At 35.1% G+C, this 22,157-nt stretch overlaps 2 protein-coding genes across 5 annotated transcripts; one reads left to right on the top strand and one right to left on the bottom strand.

Moving 5' to 3' along the window:
* Nucleotides 1-52: 52 nt before the first annotated feature.
* Nucleotides 53-1,923, top strand: mRpL33 (mitochondrial ribosomal protein L33). The gene is made up of 3 exons (XM_074141976.1): nt 53-217; nt 1,055-1,158; nt 1,564-1,923. The coding sequence occupies exons 1-3, from the start codon at nt 174-176 to the stop codon at nt 1,617-1,619; spliced, it is 204 nt and encodes a 67-aa protein (XP_073998077.1). The 5' UTR covers nt 53-173; the 3' UTR covers nt 1,620-1,923.
* Nucleotides 1,924-3,671: 1,748 nt separating this feature from the next.
* Nucleotides 3,672-21,042, bottom strand: Cyp4g15 (Cytochrome P450 4g15). Of its 4 annotated transcripts, none has more exons than XM_074141968.1 (13): nt 20,884-21,042; nt 13,906-14,105; nt 12,739-12,845; nt 11,556-11,646; nt 9,518-9,700; nt 7,953-8,019; nt 7,744-7,870; nt 6,600-6,780; nt 6,380-6,489; nt 6,043-6,111; nt 5,159-5,327; nt 4,502-4,687; nt 3,672-4,055 (listed from the first exon to the last, which is right to left on the bottom strand). In XM_074141968.1, the coding sequence occupies exons 2-13, from the start codon at nt 14,102-14,104 to the stop codon at nt 3,877-3,879; spliced, it is 1,668 nt and encodes a 555-aa protein (XP_073998069.1). In that variant the 5' UTR covers nt 14,105; nt 20,884-21,042; the 3' UTR covers nt 3,672-3,876. The 4 variants fall into 4 exon arrangements, with proteins under 4 accessions (XP_073998069.1, XP_073998068.1, XP_073998067.1 ...); XM_074141967.1 differs by lacking the exon at nt 20,884-21,042 and adding an exon at nt 14,377-14,580; XM_074141966.1 differs by lacking the exon at nt 20,884-21,042 and adding an exon at nt 14,183-14,340.
* Nucleotides 21,043-22,157: the final 1,115 nt, after the last annotated feature.

The raw sequence follows: 22,157 nt of genomic DNA on the forward strand, positions 1-22,157 counted from the left end.
TATTTTTGTAAAAGATTTTATAAATATTATTGATACATCATGATCTTAAAAATGTAACATTAGGTTAGAAGATTCAAATGTAGTAACTGATTACACACGTTTGTTGGTTAAATTATACCCTGTCTTATACCAAGTTTAAATCAACATTAAATTTCTAATTTAGATCTGTAATCATGTTTTTAACGAACGTGCTACTGAAAAAGAAGGCAAAAAGCAAGTAAGACTTTAGTTTTTTCTTATATTTGTTTTCCTTATCTTGTTTACTTTACAAAGCACTGCCTCTCTTTAATCGAAATGATTATTTACTATTTAAGATGAAATTGTTTTGAGAATTTTTATTTCATTTCCAAACTTTAACAAAATCTGTTTTCGATATTTTACAATGTAATCGTTATAAACTTAAACAGTTTAAAAACCTGTAGGCAAGATTTAGTGGCTTAATTAGCACATCAGAAACAGCAACTAATTGTGCCAGTTAAACCATTGAACCAGTGGATGGACGCTAATTTGAATTGAGAGAGTTAATTATTTTAGTGAAGGTCTGTCTAGTTACTTTGAATCAGTGGTTCCCATCGTTTTAAAAACTCCAGCTGGGTGCGTTTGTAAATCTTGCTTATGAAACATAAGGTTTCGCCGGTGCGAAATTTGTAGTTTGAAGAAATTTTAACATTTTACTTAGAAAAGGTATGAATGTCCAAACCTGATGCTCCGATACATATTTATTTAGTGCGCTAACCACTGAATAAATTTTAATTCTCTATTCTTTCTTGTTTTATCTTTACATTTATTAACTGCTACATCTGCAAAACATTTGCGGATTCACAAGACTACTTTGCTCCTCTAAAATGTACAGCACTGCTCCAGTACAAGAAATAAAATGTAACGAAAACGGGTCGTTAGAGAGACATTCCTAACCACACGGAAATTTCTAGTCTTCTCAATCAATTAAACTTAACTACAGTCACTGCATCAAAATTGAGGTGTTTTAATCTAGTTTAATACTCTCTAATGTTCAAACAATCTCATATAAATTATAAAATCTTTCTTGCTGCAGGTTTATTATGGTGTTAATGGAAAGCCTGGTGAGTGGACACCAGTTCAATTGGATTCGAGAGCGGCTTGCAGACAAAGCGGAAATGGTGCGGTTCGATCCCTATAGTGAGCATTTTCATTATTTTGAGCAATGATTTAGTAAAGTGGGTACTATTAAGTCTAATGGCTTTTATTGAAAGTTCTAGCTAAGTATTTATCAACCAATCAGCCAATGTCTAGTAAATTGTATTATTAATATTTTTATTTAAGAGCCTAAGAATCTAAGGTGACTGTTGCCAGAACCTTTTTTTCGGTGCATTGTCGACCCCCGTACAGTGTTACCTTCGCGTTGGATCCAGTACACTTACCAATATATAATTTTTTTTTTTTTAAGAGGGAAAATAAACATAATTTGAAAAAATAAAGACATAAATTTATAAAAAAGAAAATGAAGATATTATCTTAAGGTTGACTAATGGTTTTTCATTTCTAATGTAGAAGGTATTTTACTTTTTTCTTTGTATTTTGCAGTACAACAAGAATCAGTATATAAAGAGAAGAAGAAAATCAGGAGTATGAAAGTTTAAATTTAGATGGCAGCAGATTGGCAGGAGCAATTTGTGACGTTATTATAGGGACTATTAACTTAAATTCTTTTGTAGGAGATGATTTCCTTTGGCATTTGTGGCCAAACATTTTTCTGTCCTCTCTCAGTATATTACTATCACCTACCAAGGCAAAGTAATAGACATGTATGAAATGTTTCAAGTCATTGATTGACGCATTCAAATATTATATTTTATAAGAAACTTTCTAACCAGCACAATAATACTGTACATATTTGTTAGTTCAATAATTTTGTAAATAAATTTTTGTCTTAATTAAAGCTTACTTAACTCATTTCATTGTATGGGAACATTTAAAATGAAAATAATAGGGATTATTTTTACATTATTGTAGATTTTGTAGACAGGGCAAGCTTGTTTTTTTAAAAAATATTTTTTACTGCTCTCGGATTTTGATGCGTAATTAGAGATTGTTTCGTCAGATCAAAGTAAAAGCTTTGACTTTTATAACAAAGCTTCCGTCAGACACATTAGTTGACATGATAGTCAGCAAGTGTTGTGACAATAGTTTTATTTAGTTTATTTATTTGCCTCTGCTCCTATATTAAATTAAACAGTGTATAAGACTGCTCAATACTAAATAGAATTAACTGCAATAAAATTAGTACGTGAAGTTTTTAACTAAGCGCAATAAGTCTACTAAAACCTTTTCTTATTTGAAATCACCAGTCCTCTTGGAGCGTGCGTCTAATGGAATGCAAGAGGAAAGGCGAACTGGCCGTGTGATCCTCATGGGTTTTTATAAGTCTAGTCCAATTCTCATTGACACAGTCCGCAGAAAGAGCTCTTTTGTGCGCGTATTTAGGTTTGGCAACGCAAAGGCCTACTCAACTACATGTCTTTACACCTTTCTGAAGGTCATGTTTTGACAGGGAACTACCAGAGACACTTTAGTTTGCCAGGATTTCGCTTAAAACTCTCCTACATTATAAAATATAAAATTACTTTCTTCTTATAGATATATTCAAAAAAATGACAATTGAAATCCATGAAACCTTCGTATTAGGCAGTATCTACTTCATAATAACAGTATAAGAAGTTCATTACAGTTTAATACAGAAACCTGAATAACTGTTTACTTATATACTTTCCATTTTTTTGAACACTGTTATATAACATATGTTGCTTCCCCTCTAAAACTTGTCTGTTCAGTGGGAACTTTTTATCCAACTATTTATATTATACACTTAACGGCTCAACGGTCCAATACTGAACCTAAGCCTCCAATAAGTCTGCACCCATCCTCACGATCCCGGGCCTTGAGGCGCCATCTTCTGATACCTAATTCTCGGACATCGTTCAGCCATCTCCGCCGTAGACGTCCTCTCCTCCTTGCGCCTCCTGGGCTACCATATAACTTATTCTTTGACAGCCTTTTCACTGGGTATTCGTGCCACATGCCCTAGCCATCTCATTCTTCCTTTCTTTACATGACCCTAGGTACTTAAAGCTGGCACAAACTGGGAAATTATGATGCCTAATTGGTGTCTGGGCATTACTTTCTCTCTGGTTTCTCGAAGTTTTTCCTCGTTGATTTCCAGTCCACTTTTCGTACTTGCCCACACCAGCTCCTGTAAGGCTCCTCCTGTGGCCGCTTTGGATCTTGCTATGGTCGTCCGCATTTATATTATACAAATAAATTCAAAAAAGACATTAATTTTCATTCTCCATAAAAGTACCCACACCTGGAAGTTTAAAATTAAGGCGAAATTCCTTATTTAGATATTCCTATTTCGTATTCCAGCAACTTTAAAGAAGAAAATAACATAATTCAGAAAAAAAAAAAAAAAAAATACTGAAAGCAATGCAACTTCTAAAAGTGCAATCTCATGCTCGGATTATAAAACTCATTATCTAATATGATTTCATGAAGTATTTTGTTGTATATTAAATAAATAATACTGAAGACTAAAATAACTTATAATTGGTATATAATAAATAATTGGTATTATATGTTCAACTAGGAACCTTTATTTTTTCTTTTATTTATTGGGTCTGAAAGATAATTCTATCTACAATTAAATATTTATATATTTTTCCATTACAAATCTTTTAACATTTAACGAACTCTTGCTAAAAACTAAGTTTTTTAAACAATAAATATACAAACATACATACATATATTATTATTTACAAAATTCTAAGTCACCCAACATCCCTACACAAGTAAATATTGTGATTAAATCTAAAACTAAAGTTGGAATTGAAGTAAACACAATTAAACAGTTTTAATTGTAGGCCGGCGAGGTTCAACTTGGATTTGGAAACCATCGGTTCTCTTCAAAATGATGTCAGCCTGTAATACCCAGTCTTTCTGCGGTTTTCCAGGCAATACTCTGTAGTTCCTCAAGAAAGTGGCCAACAGTACTTTCAATTTCAGCATTGCATATTTGCGACCTATAATAAAAAAAAAATTATTTACTATCCATTAAGAGTTCATGCTTTTCTGTAATCTTGGAAATGTGTGTAAGTTTTCAATGCAGGTCTTTTGTTTTCTAAACATTTTCATATCAAAGTTTTTAAGAAAAAGTGCAAGTTTTCCATCAGGTTCTATGAAGTTAATTCTAGGCTAGTTAATACTAGAAGGACTGTGCAGTCATCCTTAGTGTTAAATAATCGGGTTCCATGGTAAGAACCGAAGCCGTTCAAAAGCTGGAGATATATAGACATTCGCGGCAAACTTCAAGTGGGTGTAAACTTCAGGATAAAGGCAGGAGAAAAATTTCTATCTAACCCATACTAAATTTGGGCTCCAAATAGCTATGGGCTGAATCCACCCGCTTGTCTTCCCAAGTATTTACTTCATATCATCATTAATTGAGTCTACTCAATAGCGTACTCACCAACACAACTCCTGGGCCCTGCGCTGAATGGAATAAATGAATAATAATGCCTATTTGCTGATCTCTCCGGTAGGAAGTTGTCCGGGTCGAAATGTTCCGCATTCGGATATATGTCTTCTCTTCGGTGCAGCTTGTAGGTAGCAATGATTACAGTGCACTTTGCGGGAATGATTACATCACAAGAAGCTGTCAAATTTATTTTAAAAAAGTTAATAATTCAATATTAAAATGAGTATAGTTAATAAAAATTGTGTTGAGCTTCTGGATTAAGAGCGAGTAAAAATAGTCCAAGAAAAAATAGAGTTTCCGTGAGAGATAGTTCATTTATTTTATCCATCATAGCCTTCCAATATTTGCTAATAACAGCATGTTCCATTTCGCCTCTTTCACAGCATACAGTGCACAATCTGTTCCATTTTGAGGAGGAATTGTTTGCAAACAAAATGATTTGCCCACAAGCTGTTCATAATTACGATAATTTTTTTTTCTGCATTGTCTAGATACCTGTTCCAAGGATTGATACTGGTTAAAAATTGATCCTAATCAGAAATTTCAGGCTGACTGTCTGCAATTTACTAGTTATTTTCGTTCGGATGTGGTTTTTCAAATCTAAATTCGGCAGTTTTATTAAGTGACACTTGTATAGTAGTAATGTACCTAGTTTGAGTTCCTTCTGCAGCTCCCTGGCTATGATGGGCACAGGTGGGTATAGCCTCAATGTTTCCATGATACACCTCTCTAGGTACTTCATCTCCAGGGTGTCTTGGAATGTAACCGGACGGTCTGAGTCTCCAAATATGCTGTCAATTTCCTGCATACATTTCTCCTGTAACCGCAATACTAGCCTCTTAAATCATCCCATCAAATTTAACATCTGCGAAATTCTGATATGAATTACTAACATGAAATTCTTTTGTTTCAATTACTCAAATTATCATTTCAGAATTCATACTTTACATCACAGATTTAGCTTAAAAGCAAAAAAAGGAAGTTCTTCTGGCGGTCGAGACTTTAAACTTGTGGTAGTAACAATTTCAAGCGCTCTACGCGCTTAGCATTCCTCGTTTATTGTTAGTAAAATGTTTCTAAAAATGTGATAAATTTTTCTAATGAAAAGGTAAACAAAATTGATCATAAAATCGAACTTCCGGTTTATGAGATTTGATCAAAACCTCAGAATCAGATGCTATGGTGGTAGTACCCAGACGGAATGTCAGACAAGCGATTTTTTTAAATTTTGGCTTTTGGTTTATTTTTTATTTATTTATTTTAATTTTTTGTTTTATGATTTAAGGCGCGTCAACATCTGAGGTTATTGGCGCCCGGAGCTTTTTTCAGTGCACTGCCGGCCTCCGGACAGTGTTCTTTCGTAACAGACAACACTGTCCATTACCAGACAGTGAGCTGTAAGAAGCTACTGGGAAGAGAAAATCTAAGGGTCAGCAGCTGGATTTCTTTTTAAAATTATATGGAGAGATATCAAAACATGATTTCCCTTGCGACGTGAAGGACAAGAAGATTAAAGTGGTTGGATTACTTACTTGAATGTCCGGCCTTGCCGCCATCATGCACAAAAAGAAACTGCTCCCGGCAGCCGTCGTATCGTGACCCTGAAATCGAACAACACTTTTAGAAGTAGCACTTATAATTTGAACATAATGTATATTTAAAACTTGGCAAGGTATATCAGGCCTCTCTGATTGGGTATTTAGTTACCAAAACCTATCGGGCACAAAAACGAATATATTTAAACATTTAAAATACAATTCTTCACCATTTCATCCACCTAAAGCGTTTCTATTCAAGCAATCGCAAGAATTTAAAAAGGTAAGTGACTTTAAAAAACAACTTATTGGAAATCTCATAATGCACAGTTACCTCGAACATGATTGTGTCTACTTGGTTCTGTATTTCCTCATCAGTAAGTACGACTCCATTTTGAGCGCTGTCAATCATCAAGTCCAAGAAAGCTAAACGTTTCTTTTCACCTATGGAAACAACAATCGCTTCTTAAATAATCAATAATTTAAATAAACGCAAATAATAGTCAGTACCATGAACGAATTTTGAGTGTTCACAAACCGCATTAGCAACATACCGACATCGTTGTCATCCACGTCCAGATCATCCTTAAGTCCTTTAGAATGCCCAAATGAAAAGTTCTGATCGCTGGCCAGTTTTTCATTTTCATTGGAATCTACTTTGATATTATCTGGTTCTTGGGTTACTCTCAGAGAATTACCATTCTTGACATACTCCTCTTTTCGTATCTTTAACACCTAACAAAGAAAATTAAATCGACATGAAAACCTAAACAACTTTCCAATACTGCATGTCTATTAGACAAGTTCTTTCAAATTTGGAATGTGCAATACATTTATTAATTTCAGTCAAGTATACACTTTTTAGTGAGAAAATGAACATTAATCTTAACATTCAAAATAATAATAAAATAAAAAAAGAAAGAAATTGAAGAGACAGTGTAATTTATTTACTAAGGACGGTTAATCGATAAGGAGGATAGACCTAAAAGGAGAAATTACAAGAATGAGACTCTGCTGGGGGATTTATTGCAAGAACAGAACACTGTTAACAATTGACCTAAATAAAGAAATTAAAAAGAATGTATAGAAGAGAATGACGAGGCCTTTTTGTATATGTTAGAGAGAACTGGAACCTGACCAGAAAAGATATGAACAAATAAGGGGGTTGGCTGCCCAAAATAGGGAAAACTGGCGGAAGCATTAGACGGAGGCCAAAGTTCGCAAGACGGACTGTCGCGCCAAAAAAGAAGAAGAAGAAGTGTGAATTGTCAGGAGCATGGAGACAAGCTACTATCAAATAAGTTTAAAGCAACAACAGATGGTTTTGAAGGCAGGTCAGTATGGTTGACATTTTCAGGTTGGTAAGAGGGAGCAAGTAACAATAAGCTAATATTATACGATCAGTGGGACTAAGAAAAGGTTGAAATTGATAAAAAACGGAAACGAGGAAAACCGAAGATCAATTAGACCAGGAAATTATGAAATTCTGAGATGGAGTTTAGAATCGCCTTGGAGAATCTGAGAGGAAAAGAATGAATCACTTTTACGCAGACGCAAGTTTACCATAGGAATAGCATATTGGCTATTACAATTACTAACATATTGGTGAACACTGTTCAGCTGAGTTAAAATAATCAATATGAATATGAAGCGTTCGCATTTATCTTTTCTTTTCTTTTGTGTTGTTTCATTTCTTACCTTCTTGGTTAGTCCGTGAATAGTATCAAGTAATTTCTTCTGCAACTTGCCATACTTGGTAAAATGGAATACTACATCAGATCTCAGCCAAAGTTTCGTCTGTCTAAGATGTAATATGTCGCACATTCTACAACAATATCAAAGTATATTGGAATTATAGATACTAAGAGAAATAAAAGAACATCACTTTATTAAGCGCGGCTACTTACTTCATGACGGCCATGGCGTATTCAAAACCGCTCTCTTGTGTTTTCTTATTAACGCCCATTGCAGTTTCTGTAAATTATAATCTTATGTTAAACCATCACTTTATTTCGCCTTTTTTACTTTTATTTGTTATTTTTTAGTAAATTTATATTTAAGGCTGGCCGATTGGTAAGCTCAATTGGAGAACCAACTGGGCCAAATCACACATTCTCGGCGAAGTTTCGATAATCGGGATCACGTTTCTTTCTTAGCTATTCTCAGGCTTTACAGATTGGCGTACATTCCTCTGTTGATACATGGAAATGATGTTCAACATTCCAAGTACACACCAATAATAATTTCAGAATCTTTTGAAAATCGAAAATATATTTGAAATCAAAGGAGGATTTCTCAACCGTCAATGAGAGCCAAAGAATACAAAAGTAAGGGTAAAAGTCATTTCATCATAGCTTTATTAATAGTGAATAGAGCAAGTTAAGGAGATTCATCCAGCTGTGAATGGACCCAGCAGGAACTTCAGGTTCAGCTTCAAAACTCAAGTGGAGGAAAGAAGAGGCAAGAGTAGACGCTGACTGAAATGGGGTGGAAGAAGTAAGGGATACCTTTCGAAACAAGCTAGTTCGGCCATAGTCAGCTGTGGGTGGGTCGAGTTATACCGACGGAAACTCTGCTTAGGCGCAAGAGAGGCAACGATAAGGAAGATGATAAAGAATTTCTAGTTTATAACCACACAAGCACCGTCATGTTTATAATATTATCAATATTTGTCAAAGTTAAATTGTTACTTGAAATGTTGGCCAATTTCAAGCATCGCATCATCAATGTAATTAATTCGTCTGTTAAAAGTACCACAGTTGTTCCACAGTTCAAGTATCATCGTTGATTTTCTTATCCAGCTGCTTTCCACTTTCAAAGCAACTATCGTACGCTTTAACCTAATTTTATTGGCAGCTTCAAACAGAGAATTTTCAAGAAAGTTTTTTCTGTTTAGTTTTATTTGAACACTAAAGTATGGTGTCATGAGAATTGTAATTATGGCTAAATAAAATGTTCTACCAAGAAAGAGCGTCGCCCATGTTAATAATAAAGTGAAAGGTACTAATTATTAAGATTGAACTTCCCTCAACACTAGTGCCAGAACAGGCGATGAATTAAAACAAAAAGGGGGAAAAAATGTTTTGCTTAAGATTATGCAGCAGTACATCCAGAAATTGGGATGGGACTATGAAAAACTTGAAAAAATTCAATAACCTGCTGGGATTCATTTAATTTAGTTTTCAATTTTACGTCATTGGCACCCGGAACCTTTTTCAGTTTACTGATGGTGTTCTCTCGATGCAGTCACAACTCTCTCCGAGAGCCGAAAGAAGTTCCTATGAAGAGAAAATCCAAGGTCTGGCAGCTGTTTACGAACTCAGGATTTCCACATGGATTTCTAAGCTAATCCCTTTCCTAATATGTTATGGTTGTTTTTCCAATATTTTACTTAATTTTATATACGTTAGTTAATATTCTACCAAGTTTACAGTTAATGGAATAGGTATTCAAAGCGATGACAATCACTCACCTAACAGGATCTCTACAGTCGTCTCGCTCATATAATCGTGACAATCGAATTGCTTGCCCACTTCATTCTTCAACTTCTGCACAACCGCTTGGCTGTTTCTGTTGAACAGCCCAATAAATGACTTCAACACGTTCAGATGAAAGGTAGGTGCGATCAATTTTCTATGAGCTCGCCAATGGGCACCTGTCAACGTTACAACATAGTTATGTAGTTCAACATAGTGGACGTTTTCAAACTCCGCATACATTTTTCAGTGTCCTCCTATTGTGATTTTCAAGAAAATATAAGGAAACTGAAAAATCCATTCGTCAAAGTGGTAATTCCGTTTAGGCACTTGAACAGATAATCTACTGGAAATCGGTTAATCGTGGACCCAAAATTGGTTTTCAAGATAACAATAATGTCGGAAGTCCCTACGTTTTTCGTTTGGAGACCAAGAACGCACTCGACCATTTTTTAGTGAAAACTCCTCTTTGATTTCTAATTGTGCCATTCTGCATCACAACCGGTATAAGTTAAACTGGGTAAACAGCTTGGGTAGAACGCTACAGACCGCCACAACTAGAAAGTAACCACTCAGGAAGTAGTCGCGCGGATGAAATCGAATACTTTCACCGCGAGATGTAAACAAACAGTTCTTGTAACTTAATTGCAGCAATTTATAGTAAAAGAAATTCTAAGAACTTTGCTCTCACCATATTTGGAGAGCGGTAACATTAGCAGAAGTTCTAATCTTAAATTACGTAACACTATAAACTTACTTGTTCAGTTGAAATAGTAAACAGTCGGAGAGAGGGGTGTGTAGACTTCCTTTGAAGTGCCATTTTATCACAAATTATATTTTTCTATTTTAATATTCAGGAGGATTAAATTAGTTGCCGGAATTATTACTATTATCAGGGACGTAAAGCACAAGGAATCTGAGCCTCCATCCCCGGAAACAATTAAGTCGCGACAAGGTTCCCTCAACAGTCAAATTCCTGTTTGAAGAAAAAGTATTACTAGACGCGCAAATTTCCTGATTTCTTATTCCTTTCAATTTTACACAAAAATGAGAATTGATTGGAGTAAACTCTTGAAATTAAGAAATTTAAATACTCAAGGGCATCTTTTACTAGAAACGTATTTCATGGAAATTGATTTCAGAACGATTTTTCCCTCCAAAGTGCACTTTCTGGTTTTCTGCCTTCATCTTCACCTCCTATCTTCATATTAAAACCGCAAATAAAATAGCTAATACAAAATCTGAGTTTACTGAAAATCAGCAGCAGAAGGTCACGTAAGCAATTACGAGCGTGAGGAGGGTGATGCAAGCGTTTAATGGCAGGTGCTGGTTTTATGAAGTCGCTTTTCTATTTGAACTGTTTTTTTTTGTTTTTTTTTTACTTCAGCGACGAAACAACGTTTTTTCTTCACAAGATTTTGTCTGGCTATTTCTCTCTTTACCTAACTGTATTCGCTATTTTTACAGCTAGCGAAATATGGCATTTGCGCAGATCATAATTTCAATTCTATCGACGAAATATAAATTTTGTAAGCACGGTAAAGTATCGCAAATTAACATTTAGTAAATTCCTAAGTCTGTAAAATTGCCAATTGAAGCTGCAATGTGAAGTAATTATGTTGGTTAAGAGATAAAAACTGGAAGTTTTAGAAAATAACAAAAAAAAATAAATCTAAAATTTTGAATCAACAATTATTAAAAAATTATACCAATTTTTTATATCAAAATTTATCTAGAACCTTTCTGTCACGCGCTTTCCTATAATAATTTGCATAATAAGTGCTGTGCACGCTGAACTAGCAGTATTTCTGCTTGTTTTATTTAATTGCAATGTCAGACTAATGAACTCGTAAATTTTTATTTGTAATTAGCGAATAAAATGCTAGTGACAAATGGTTATGTACTTTAAGATTTATTTAATATGTGGGACTTGAATAATTTCCAGCGATAACAAATTAGAGTACGCGGGTCATCAGATTGACATGGGAAAATAAGTTTGGATTAAACTTGAAAGAGGAATGCGTTAAAACTTACCAGTGCTGATGAGTAGACCGTTGCCAAGCCACGGTTCGAAGTACCTGTACTCGGGTGCCTTGTCGATATGCACATTACTGCCTAGTATCAACTGCAACCCAAATGCATAAATACATTCATTTCCAAATCCTTAATTTATAACGGCTTACGGGTAGTAGGCACGATTTTTGAAACATCAAATTTTCCTCTGACCCAATTTAATTTATAAACGATCACATTCTTACTGTTTTCCATTTTAAATAAAAGGAACACTTTCTTATAAAAAAAAAATATTTATATCTTTGAAACTATTTACTTCTAAAATAAAAAAAACCATTATTCTGAAAGTTTTGAATATTGAATTTTTATTTAATTCAAAATTTCAAAAAATATTTTTACGCACATTAGTAAATAGCTTTTGGGGGAAGGTTACACTAAATGTAAAAGTTTAGTGAGGCCTGAAGTTCTCTTCCAACAACTCCTACTAGAAAAACGTTTCCTATCGAAGCTGATTAAACTGAAAGTAACAGATTTACTTGTAACATATGTGACCCTAATTTGGTAGTTGGACGTAAAGCCCGGTTGAAAAAATAGGCATTACTATTTTACTTGTAATGATGTATGTAAATACGATCCAAGTTATTTACGAGAAAATTAAAAAAAAAGAAAAGTTAGAAATTTATTATTAAGAGGGTGGTGATTCCGGTAGAGTATCACATATCGCCTATTGTTTTAGTGATAGGAGCAAATATAATACTTGATAAGCAGTTTATATGGAAGCGCACACCCCCCTCTCCAAGAAGAAAAATGTTTGTTTCATGAGAGTGTAGATCGCGATGGGTGGGACGCCCAGCGTTTTTATGAGAATCGTTAGAGCTTTTTTTTGTATTTTTAAATCTCTCTGAAAATTATACAAGATCTACACTGTAAAGGGAAATTACATGTAGTATGATATTGACCGCTAAGTTACGGTCGCTTCCAATTACGGTTACCAAATGAACTAAAAAACGTTTCAGCATCCGGTATTTTAATAGTTTTTGAGCTGGACGTTCACATTCACGTGGAACATTTTCAAACAATCACTTTTTACCCGGAGAGAGAAGTTGTTTTATGTAGATAAGCAGACATAACTAAGAGTTTAGTTCAAGCTATAATAACAGTTTCTCGATTAAATGACATGCTAAGTAGCGACTTGGTAGCATACCTCAATGTCGAGTGGGTTGGTGAGGAAGATGAGCAGTCTGGGCCCGACCCACACCTTGATCACGTTCTCGTACACATAACTGTGGCTCATAACGTTGTTGAACACTTCTGTAACACATATTGCAGATTAGTCAAGTAATATGGAGCAGCAGAACATTATTGGCTGATCATGGTCGGAAGGAACTGCTGCCCTCAGCTCCCTTCTTTTCCTGACTTTGTTAGTTCCTCCGAAGAGGTAGCAGAAAGTAGTGTTTAAAATGAGGTTTCTAGTTGGGATTGCTTGCAATCAAAATATGTTGTGATGCCGGGGAACTTTCGGGTAGTGTTGGGGCATCCTGCATTTGGTGAGTAAATGCGCTAGGATTCAGCAGCGAAGACCTGAAGACTGTTCGAAAAGCCTGATGCGTACTTATAGGATACAATAAGCTAAGAAAAAATCTTTTTAGCGCAATCCACTGTGGTGAGAGTAGCCCAGTATCTTGGATTTTGGTACAGGAAGAAAAGTGAACGTGAATTGGATCGAATAAGGTTTGAAGGCGTATTTGGTTTAAAGGATTGAAATGTAGGGACACCAAGCTTATGAAGTCGAGTGCTAACTAACTCTAAGAAAGCAAACCTAAAGATAAGGTTTGGACAAAGAAATGGAGTTATGCATTTTCAATAACGCTTCGATCATTTTTTAACTGTGTAATTTTATTAGATCATTAACAAAGACGAAGATACTTATGATTTCAGAAAAAGGCTAACTTTCTAGTCTTCGTTAAAACTAAACTATTTAGAAAACCAATACCTATGAAAACTCCAGATCCTGCTTAAACATAAGTCATTTTTGACCTATTCTGTACAACATACTGCTAAAAAAAAACATTACTAGTAATCTGGACAAATTTGTACAGCACAGAACAAAATTAAGTTGTCGGAGCAGGTATTTTGTGTTCTAAACCAGAAAGGCGTATTTAAAAGGGGATAGTTTTTCAAATTTGAGTAATCTTTTCAAAGTATACTTCCAAATTGTAAATTTTATTTTAAATGAGACACAGTTTGAGAATAATCGGCATATTCGTAACATATATATAATATATATTTTATATATATATAAAACGGCAAAGATTAGGCAAAATGAGGGATGATTGGTAAACCTTCAGGACATTGGAAAATGCATTCTTACTATCAGCTCCGCCAATAAATTCCAGAGCATTGCCAATAAATGGATACCCAGGAGGTCCTTGTATTCTGTCTGCCAGTTCGTAAAGACGGCTCCTCTGTTTCCTGTAGTAGAGGTAGTAGAGCAGCATGACTGGCACAAGCAGCGTCATCAACATGCCAGTAGCACTGAAAGCACTCTGTATAGACTCTTGCTCCATCATCCTGGCACAGACAAACAGCACCTCTATTAACTTCAACATAAAACAAATAGGGGGAAGTACTGTTGCAATAATAAGTACAGCCTGTAAAGTAGAACACATCCATTGCTGCCCATGGTGGACATGTTGATATGAGCTAACATAAACCACTAAGAGATGTGCTCTAAATCAAGATGTGCACTGACTGGCAATAATTAGGACACTGGTCGATGTACTCGGCTCTCTAAAACAAAATTAACTTGCTGTTGTATTTAATAAGGAGAAAATTCGCTTACCAATGTAACAAATGTGAACGGGTTTGCGCAATCATTGTGAATAAGTGTTCATGAAATTAACTTTTTGTCCCTCTAATTTTATTTTTTATTGTTCACTTCAGCTATATTATCGTGTTTATTGTCATAACAATTGGGCAAATAGTCTTAAGTTGAAGAATTAATTGCAAGTGATTTAGAATTAAGATACAGCCTGGACTGGCAGAGTGGCCGAACTGGATTCTGGGGATAACTTTACAGCTGGGAAGTTCTCCAGTTCCTGTAACGACCCCACTCTCCATTCAGGACATCAACCCTTCTCGATCCTCTCTCCTGACGATCCCTCTCACCGCTCTTCCAATCACACACGTGAATGCGAAAATTTTCAAATATTGAGTAGCATTCATCACTGAACGCCCAAAAATAATCTTGATTGATTATTTTCAAATGCATTATTTTCATTTTCCAATTTATTCGCATGGATTTTTCTAAAATTCATTAAATTGTTGACCTGCAAGCTCGAGCACCCAGACAAATACTCTGGACATTACCACGCATTCTCACGCAACCTTGGATTACTTCATAGCCAGAAGAGCCGCCTGGATGTCTGACCGAGATTTCATGCCCCGCAATAACGCCGTATACTCAGGCTCCCACCCCTAGTTCTGCCTCGCAGAAACTTAAATTTAAAGTAATGATTGATTCGTTCGTTTACTCTACGAACTGAATTGGACTTGAAAACACATCTCTTTCTGCGTTTGTCTTGGACGGAAGTGGAGCTAGCTCAATCGTACTGATGCTTCTTTGCACACGAATCATTTGTTTTTATGTGTAACCTTCAATTGTGATTTCAAATGCGCCAGCTGATTTTTTTCACTATCACCCATTGTTTTTGCACAACATCATTTTTAGTTATTCATTTTATAACTTCAGCGTCTGTTTTACTTTATAAATTAATGGGATCATCACTTACATTATTTAGTACATAAACATATTCTCTGAAGAACCCTTTTAAAACTGTTGTATTGGATCTTAAATATTAAAATGCTTAAATGGAAAAATAAAGCATCTACTTCTCAAACCAAACACCTTAGCCATCTGTGACTGCGCCAAAACTGTCCAAAACCCTTTTGGAGTTACTATGGGGTATGGCAATGTACGTTTTTGAACATGAAAGACACTGTAAGTCATGTAAGAAAAACGAATATTCTGGAATATCTGTTCTTTGCCTATTTTGAGTGAGGCTAGTGGATTTGTATGAAATCCTTCACTTCCATGGTTGGTATTGATTTTTTTTCACACGCGAAATTCTTACCTATCTCTTGAATTAATTTTAAGCCATTTTGTTTCTTGTGGTGATTTGAAGATGGTTCAAAAACCTCTAAGCGCTGTCCCCTCTAAAACTTCCAACCCAAAATCTAGTAAAATTCGTCCTTGAATGCCACAAGTTAACATAGCCTTCCGACCAGACTCACCGCCGAAAATGACAACTAGTTAACGGAATATTTTTTCCCCCATCAGTTTTGGCCTTGGCTACAATTTAGTTGACTAAAAATCATTGCTTTGTTACGCAATATCCCCCGCGCATTACTACAGTAAAGCGAAAAAAAACTTTGCGAGACAAATTTTATGATACAGCCCAACTTTATTACAATATAAGATACATCGAAGTATTTAACATGAGAAATTATGATTTGGAAGGCTAAGATTGAATATACCTGTTATCCAACATTCACGTATTTAATTTGTGTGTTTGGAAGAGACTCTAGTAAAGGTCACATCTCTTCTTCCAAACGTTCTACAGATTCAAGTAGTTTCAAAGCTTCTGCGATAAGTACAAGAGAACAGCAAAGTATTTAAGATATACCACCTAGTGAACCGAACCATTTTACATTGTGGAACTCAGTTATGGGGCTACCAAAATTTTATTGAGCTAAAGAATGCATATTCTATTCATAAAAATCTCTTCCAAATTCTAATAATTAATAATTATAAACAACCAAATAATTAATTTTCATATTTATCTGGAGACATATAGGAATTCTGATTGAATCTAGAAGTACCAGGTGACTTATTGAATGCCCTCTGTTAGCCAATATTCTTGAATATCTCAGAGATTGTAACATCAGTTGGAAATTACAACAAACAAAGTTGTAAATATCTTCAGAGAGGAGTTGGTGATTAACGCCATGGGGGAGATTCCTTGAGAAGATTCGTATTTCATACTGTTTACTTCTTGATTACATAATACACGTGCTTGATTAAATGCAGTTGTACTGGCAATCATAAATAGGTTTGACTTAAATTTCAATAATTTAAAAATGAAAAAGTCAATAGGTAACAGCAACCTATATTATAAAAGTAGATATTGCCACGCTCACGGCCGACGACTTCCACCATTTCAGATATAAGGTGAATAAAGATGTATGTAATAACTAATAAGTTATCTAGACAAATCACAATTCGCTATCTAGCCATTTATTTAATATTTTTTTCTAGCAGTTTTTTAATAAGTTTTTGAGGTACATTTTAAACAATGAGAACATGAAAACTGATAAATATCTGTTACCGGAGGTGTTGAAGAATTCTGACCAATTTCCTATTATTTTGTTTTGATGTTCTTAAAGTCCGAAAAGAATTTTAGAAGTTGCTCTTGGCTCCTGCATTTGCAGCGCAGATCTAGGAGGAGCGATGCCTCCTCAAACTGGATTGAACAAGTTTTTTTAAAAAGAACTTTTTGATGAAAGCGAAGCAAAATTAACATAATCTTACAAATAATAGGTAATTATAAAAGAAAAACTGATAATAGAACCAAGAGTATTAATAAAATTAATCTGGTAAATAAACTAACAAGACTCCTTATGTGAGTCCTATTTACCCACAAATACTTTAAAAGCACTTCATTCCGTTACAAATAATTTCCTTGGGTGGCATCACTGCGTCCCACTACAAAACAGGCTTGGTACTAATAAACTTGAAAACTAACGTAAGGATTAAGCTTAAGACTTCTTTTCGATTTCGGGTAAAAAAAGGAGACTCAGTTCAGGGAATAAGGGGGCCAAGGAACGTGAGGAATCTTTTTTCTAGTTTAAAATTCAAAACGTTCGAAATCGCAAAGATCTACATTGTCATGGAGTTCACTCCAGCAATTCGATCGAGGTTTTTGAAGAACTTTTCAGCAATATTGCTGAGACGCTGCCAGCACCTTGAACTTCTGGATGCTGGCTTATGGCAATGAACTTGTCTCTTCTCAAATCTTCTTCGGCGTCTTTAACACTAAGTAAGACAGACTGTATCTGTAGCTGTTATTTGGCCTACAGAATACGTAAAGATCAGCCTAATCAGACAAATTGAAATCAAGGTATTACAGAAATAGTCTTTTTTTTAATTCAAGATTTCAAATTATCATATTAACAGAGGTGCTATCGGCATAAAGTCAATAATTGCTGAAAATTTGTCTATTAATATAAAGATACATTGAGAACTAAGCTTTTTCTGGACCGGTTTAATCAGACGTTTTCTAAATGAATTAATTAACCTAATTAACCCGTTGTGAATTATTTAATGAAATTAAAATTAACCTTTTACAAAATTATTTAATTTAAATTCTAAATTTATCCTGTAATGTTTCCATATTTCATTGTTTTGATCAAACCGCTACTAGCATCATCAACACTTCAATATTCACTCCCTTCCAATGTACATTCTGCATCCGCTCATTCGTGAGAGTGTAATTATAACCAAGAAAAACTAAGTAGTTTCAAACTTAATATTACGATTCGGTACGCCCAAGGGATCTGACAGAAAGCCCAAAATCAAAATCCCAATTAAAACTATCACTTTACTGGATTTTTATACACTATTTAGACATTTCCATATGGTTCCAATAATCTTTTTTTAACTTAATTCTCTATCATTGTCCATATCTACTCTTCTTTATTGAACACGGATCCAGAAAAATTATTTGGGAGCACTTCAGGGAGGAGTTTAGGATTGATTCCCTCTTTAATGCCACTTAAGGTTGAATTCCAGTTTTATCTCGTAAATAAATAATATTGGTAAACGTTGCATTAGTTTCAGAATTTGAAAAAAATGCCGAGACTGGAAGAATCAAATCCTTGGTTTATTTTTTTTAGCTTTTCTCGATTTCCTCGTAAACCACTGCAGCTAATTTCTTTAAAACTGGTGAAACAACTACTCATAGTGGAATAACTATTCATACAAGGCCAACACGTTTTTCTAAAACTTTTATCTAGGAACAGAGGAAGTGATCCTTGTAAACCGCCGTTTCTCTGTTCCGGTTACCAATCGCAAATATTAGATAATTAAGGTGTATAACTACATCTGGCCAGTTAATTATCTTGCTAAAATCCAGAGTTTGCAGTGAATCGCTTGCCTGAAATTGAATTGAAATTTCGTGTACGTTACTTTCTTACGACACCAACTGAGATTAAGTTCATATGATTGGCAAAGTTGGGGGATGTCACATTGTGCCTAATAGTTCCTTTAATTACAGCACATTAGAAGCCTAACATTAGTAAACAATCCAAATTATAGTAAACTTTGAGAACTGCTATAAGAGAAAGATTGCGAATTTTAAATTCAAGGGTTTCACTAAATACAGATGAATGCACTGTACCGATTTAGGAACTCGACCATTATTATACCCGGTTGAACTACAAAGTTGTCGCAGACAAATATTGTGCGCGCATCATTTTTGAACTACATTCCAAACCAGTTCCAGTGATATGTCCTTGGGGCGGATGTCAATATCAAAATATTTGTGGGATTTTTCCAATGATTTTTCAAACAATACTCGCAGGAACGCTGTTCTCGTAACGCGGTCACTGTGAGGATCTAAGATTAACAATATAAAAACGTAAGTTAAATAGTTGGATTATAGAAGATGGAATTGTACATATAATGTCTTAAATGTACCAAAAATGCACAATTAAAGTCATTTTTATTCAAATACTTTCTTAGCAATTATCACACACACGTATTATGAGAATTTCCCGAAATTGATTGGAGTGCGAAAAGTCTGATGCTTGATCTTAATTCCCACAATAACTATTTACCACATTCAACACAAGTTTCTTGTTAGCTTTCCATTTTTCTTTCCGTTTCAACTTGATCAATTCCAGTGAATATCTGACTTAAAACACGGCCGAGTTTCTAGAATTTCGTAAGATTTCGCGATAGATACTATTCAAAAAACTTTAGAAATGCCACTTCCGAAATTAATTAAAAACGCGTAGAAATTAAACATCTTGACGGGCGTGCTCATTCTCTTCTAACGGAAAAACAGATCCTTTAACTAGCAACCTTACAATGTCGAGTATCCAGTACTTGTGACGGATACGTAATAGCGTAACCCACTCACTTGCAAACTGTCTCCTGAGTCACCCACAGGAGGCAAGACAGCATTCAACATTGTCTTTCACCCAACAACTTGTACAGCTCGAAGTCAGTACGTGCCTCTGACTTAAAAATGAAATTGAATGTTTTCATCAGTAACAATTTTGGCCAAGCACGTGGCTCTCTTGTCTGAGCCCTCCAACGCAGCCTTCATGCCACGTATCTTTATGTCTCCGCAAGTTACGTAATTAAATATTTTTGAAATTAGAAATAGTAACCAATAGTAATTGAACTCAATTCGTTAAATTCGTTTACCTTAATAATATGTACTTTAGAAGGGAATGTTATGTCACAGCTTCCTAGGTTCAAGCTTTACCGAAAACACTTTTTTTAAATTTCTTGAATTCAGCACGCTGCCATAATTCGAAACTAGGTCATTCTTGCAGAAGCATTCAAATGTTTTCCAAAGTTGAGATCGGATGATTGTGTATACTCTTTCTGATTCTCTCCATTTCCTGACGGATAAACCGCCGACTCTCTTAGAAGGGTTGAAGCGCTTATATAGACCAAGTTCAGTGAGCAGTTAAGTAAATCGTTAGCAAGTTTCTCATGATTTCCAGCTGCAGAACAACAACTTGCCTTTTTTGTTTTCCAGCTGGAATCTAAATACACCCACAAGACCTTACGTTGCGGTTCACGGAATTAATTTTCTTAAAACAATACTATTTTTTCCGGAAAGGAAGTTGACTTCAATATTGATCATGTTCACTTTAGAGCTGACATTCAGAAAATCGAAGAATATCTCAGTAAAGTGGCACTCAGCTGTCAGTTCATTTTTTATTTCCAGTTGGAACTTTGATTACATATTTATTCACTAATATTTTATAGGTAACAATTTCGTAATTGTTAAACCGGGAAAATGTTTTGAATAAAAGTAACAGGTTAAAGACAACCTTAAGGGTAGTTATCGATATTACCACAAACTTCTGAAATCGATCAAACAATAATGTGATATTTCTGGGTTATCAATTTTAAATGCACTGTTGCGCCATCCGTTAGCGCCTAATCAAAATCTCAAATTAGAGCCAGGGCGAGTTTAGTCTTCGGTAGGGGCGTGGTGCAATCCGTGCTCAGATACTGTGAAAAAAATGGCACAGCAATATGAAGACTTACCTTATTTGATGTCAACTGCAGTACAATTAGTAGTCGGATGACTGATTAGACTGTGTGTTGGTTTTTAGTTGAACAGCTGAGGATGAGCAGATCGTCAACCCACATAAGCAACAGCATAATCACATTTGAAAGTGGAGAGGGTGTCCAGTTGCTTTATATATTTCACGGACAGCGCTAGGAACAATACAGTACGTGGGAACTGAAGATCAATAGGTCGACCTCAAGGTTGGTCACTATGAATTCATTAGCCGGCTCTAGAAAACACACTTCCCCTTGTAAGGTCCCAGTTTTGCTAGAGTGAGAGAGAGGAGGGCTCTAACGAGTGGCCATCTAAATAGCCACCATGTCAGCGAGACTCTCATCCTGTCTAACGGATTACCGAACTGTTTCCTTCCTTCAAGACTTCGGTATATTTTGTATTTAGATACAAACTTGGTCATCAGTGTTTACGTTTTTACTTTTCACATCATTTATTTTAATTATTGGTCTTAATATTTCTTTGGCCTTGAAAGAAAAGTGAGTTCTATGCACACTTCTTCCAACACAAGGAATTAAAATTTTATTCATTTTATTTTATTTTTGTTAGTGAATTAAAATCACCTGCAGTAGAGGAATCATTTTTGACAATAATTCTAATCACTAAAAATCAAACAGAAGAACCTTTACACAAACCTTCCTACGACCCGCATCTTGAGAATATTTGCTGCTTGGGCTTACCTAAACAATACCTGACTCTTGCACTACCATCTTGCAGGACAACCTAGATTCTGTGCTGTCTGTGGCTATTCTAAAAGAGCAAAGTTTCTGTTGTCATTACATTTAGACTGTTTCAACAACATGTTTGTTGTCTCAGTAAAAGATACAATTTTCTCTAATCCCTTTCAATTACCCTGAAACTATTAAGATCTACGTCGCTGTTATAGGGCATCAAAGGGGGTTGTCCCAAGTTCAAAACTATGACAAGTGTCGTACTTACTGTAATAGAAAACATTAAAGGCAATATTTCAGTATGTATGATTCGAGAAGATAACCGCGGTTGTCTTCTTTAGCCTCGCCTAAATTAACATCTGGAAAAATAAAAATGTGGGTTTCAGAATCCAGCAAAATGGTGACTATTCACTCACAGAGGTGAACGACTCTCCATTTGGTGGAGATGGACACTATTGTAATTGCAGTGTAAACAGGTAGCAATTCCACTAGCGCCAAGCTAGAAACTCAATTTTATTTTATATAATTATATGTATACATATTTATTTATTTCTATGGCAACAAAC

This window comes from Rhodnius prolixus, unplaced genomic scaffold (assembly GCF_049639745.1).
Source record: "Rhodnius prolixus isolate KJV_2025 unplaced genomic scaffold, Rpr scaffold_6, whole genome shotgun sequence".
Classification (NCBI taxonomy): domain Eukaryota; kingdom Metazoa; phylum Arthropoda; class Insecta; order Hemiptera; family Reduviidae; genus Rhodnius; species Rhodnius prolixus.

Excerpts from the sequence above, each read along its gene's own strand:
- mRpL33 (XM_074141976.1), top strand. The coding sequence starts at position 174 with ATGTTTTTAACGAACGTGCTACTGAAAAAGAAGGCAAAAAGCAA. Across the intron at positions 218-1,054 it reads AAAAAGAAGGCAAAAAGCAA|GTTTATTATGGTGTTAATGG; the intron begins GTAAGACTTTAG and ends TTCTTGCTGCAG. Across the intron at positions 1,159-1,563 it reads GGTGCGGTTCGATCCCTATA|TACAACAAGAATCAGTATAT; the intron begins GTGAGCATTTTC and ends TGTATTTTGCAG.
- Cyp4g15 (XM_074141966.1), bottom strand. The coding sequence starts at position 14,244 with ATGTTAGCTCATATCAACATGTCCACCATGGGCAGCAATGGATGTGTT. Across the intron at positions 5,328-6,042 it reads CGGCAAGGCCGGACATTCAA|GAGAAATGTATGCAGGAAAT; the intron begins GTAAGTAATCCA and ends TTGCGGTTACAG. Across the intron at positions 4,688-5,158 it reads GCAGAAGGAACTCAAACTAG|CTTCTTGTGATGTAATCATT; the intron begins GTACATTACTAC and ends TAAATTTGACAG.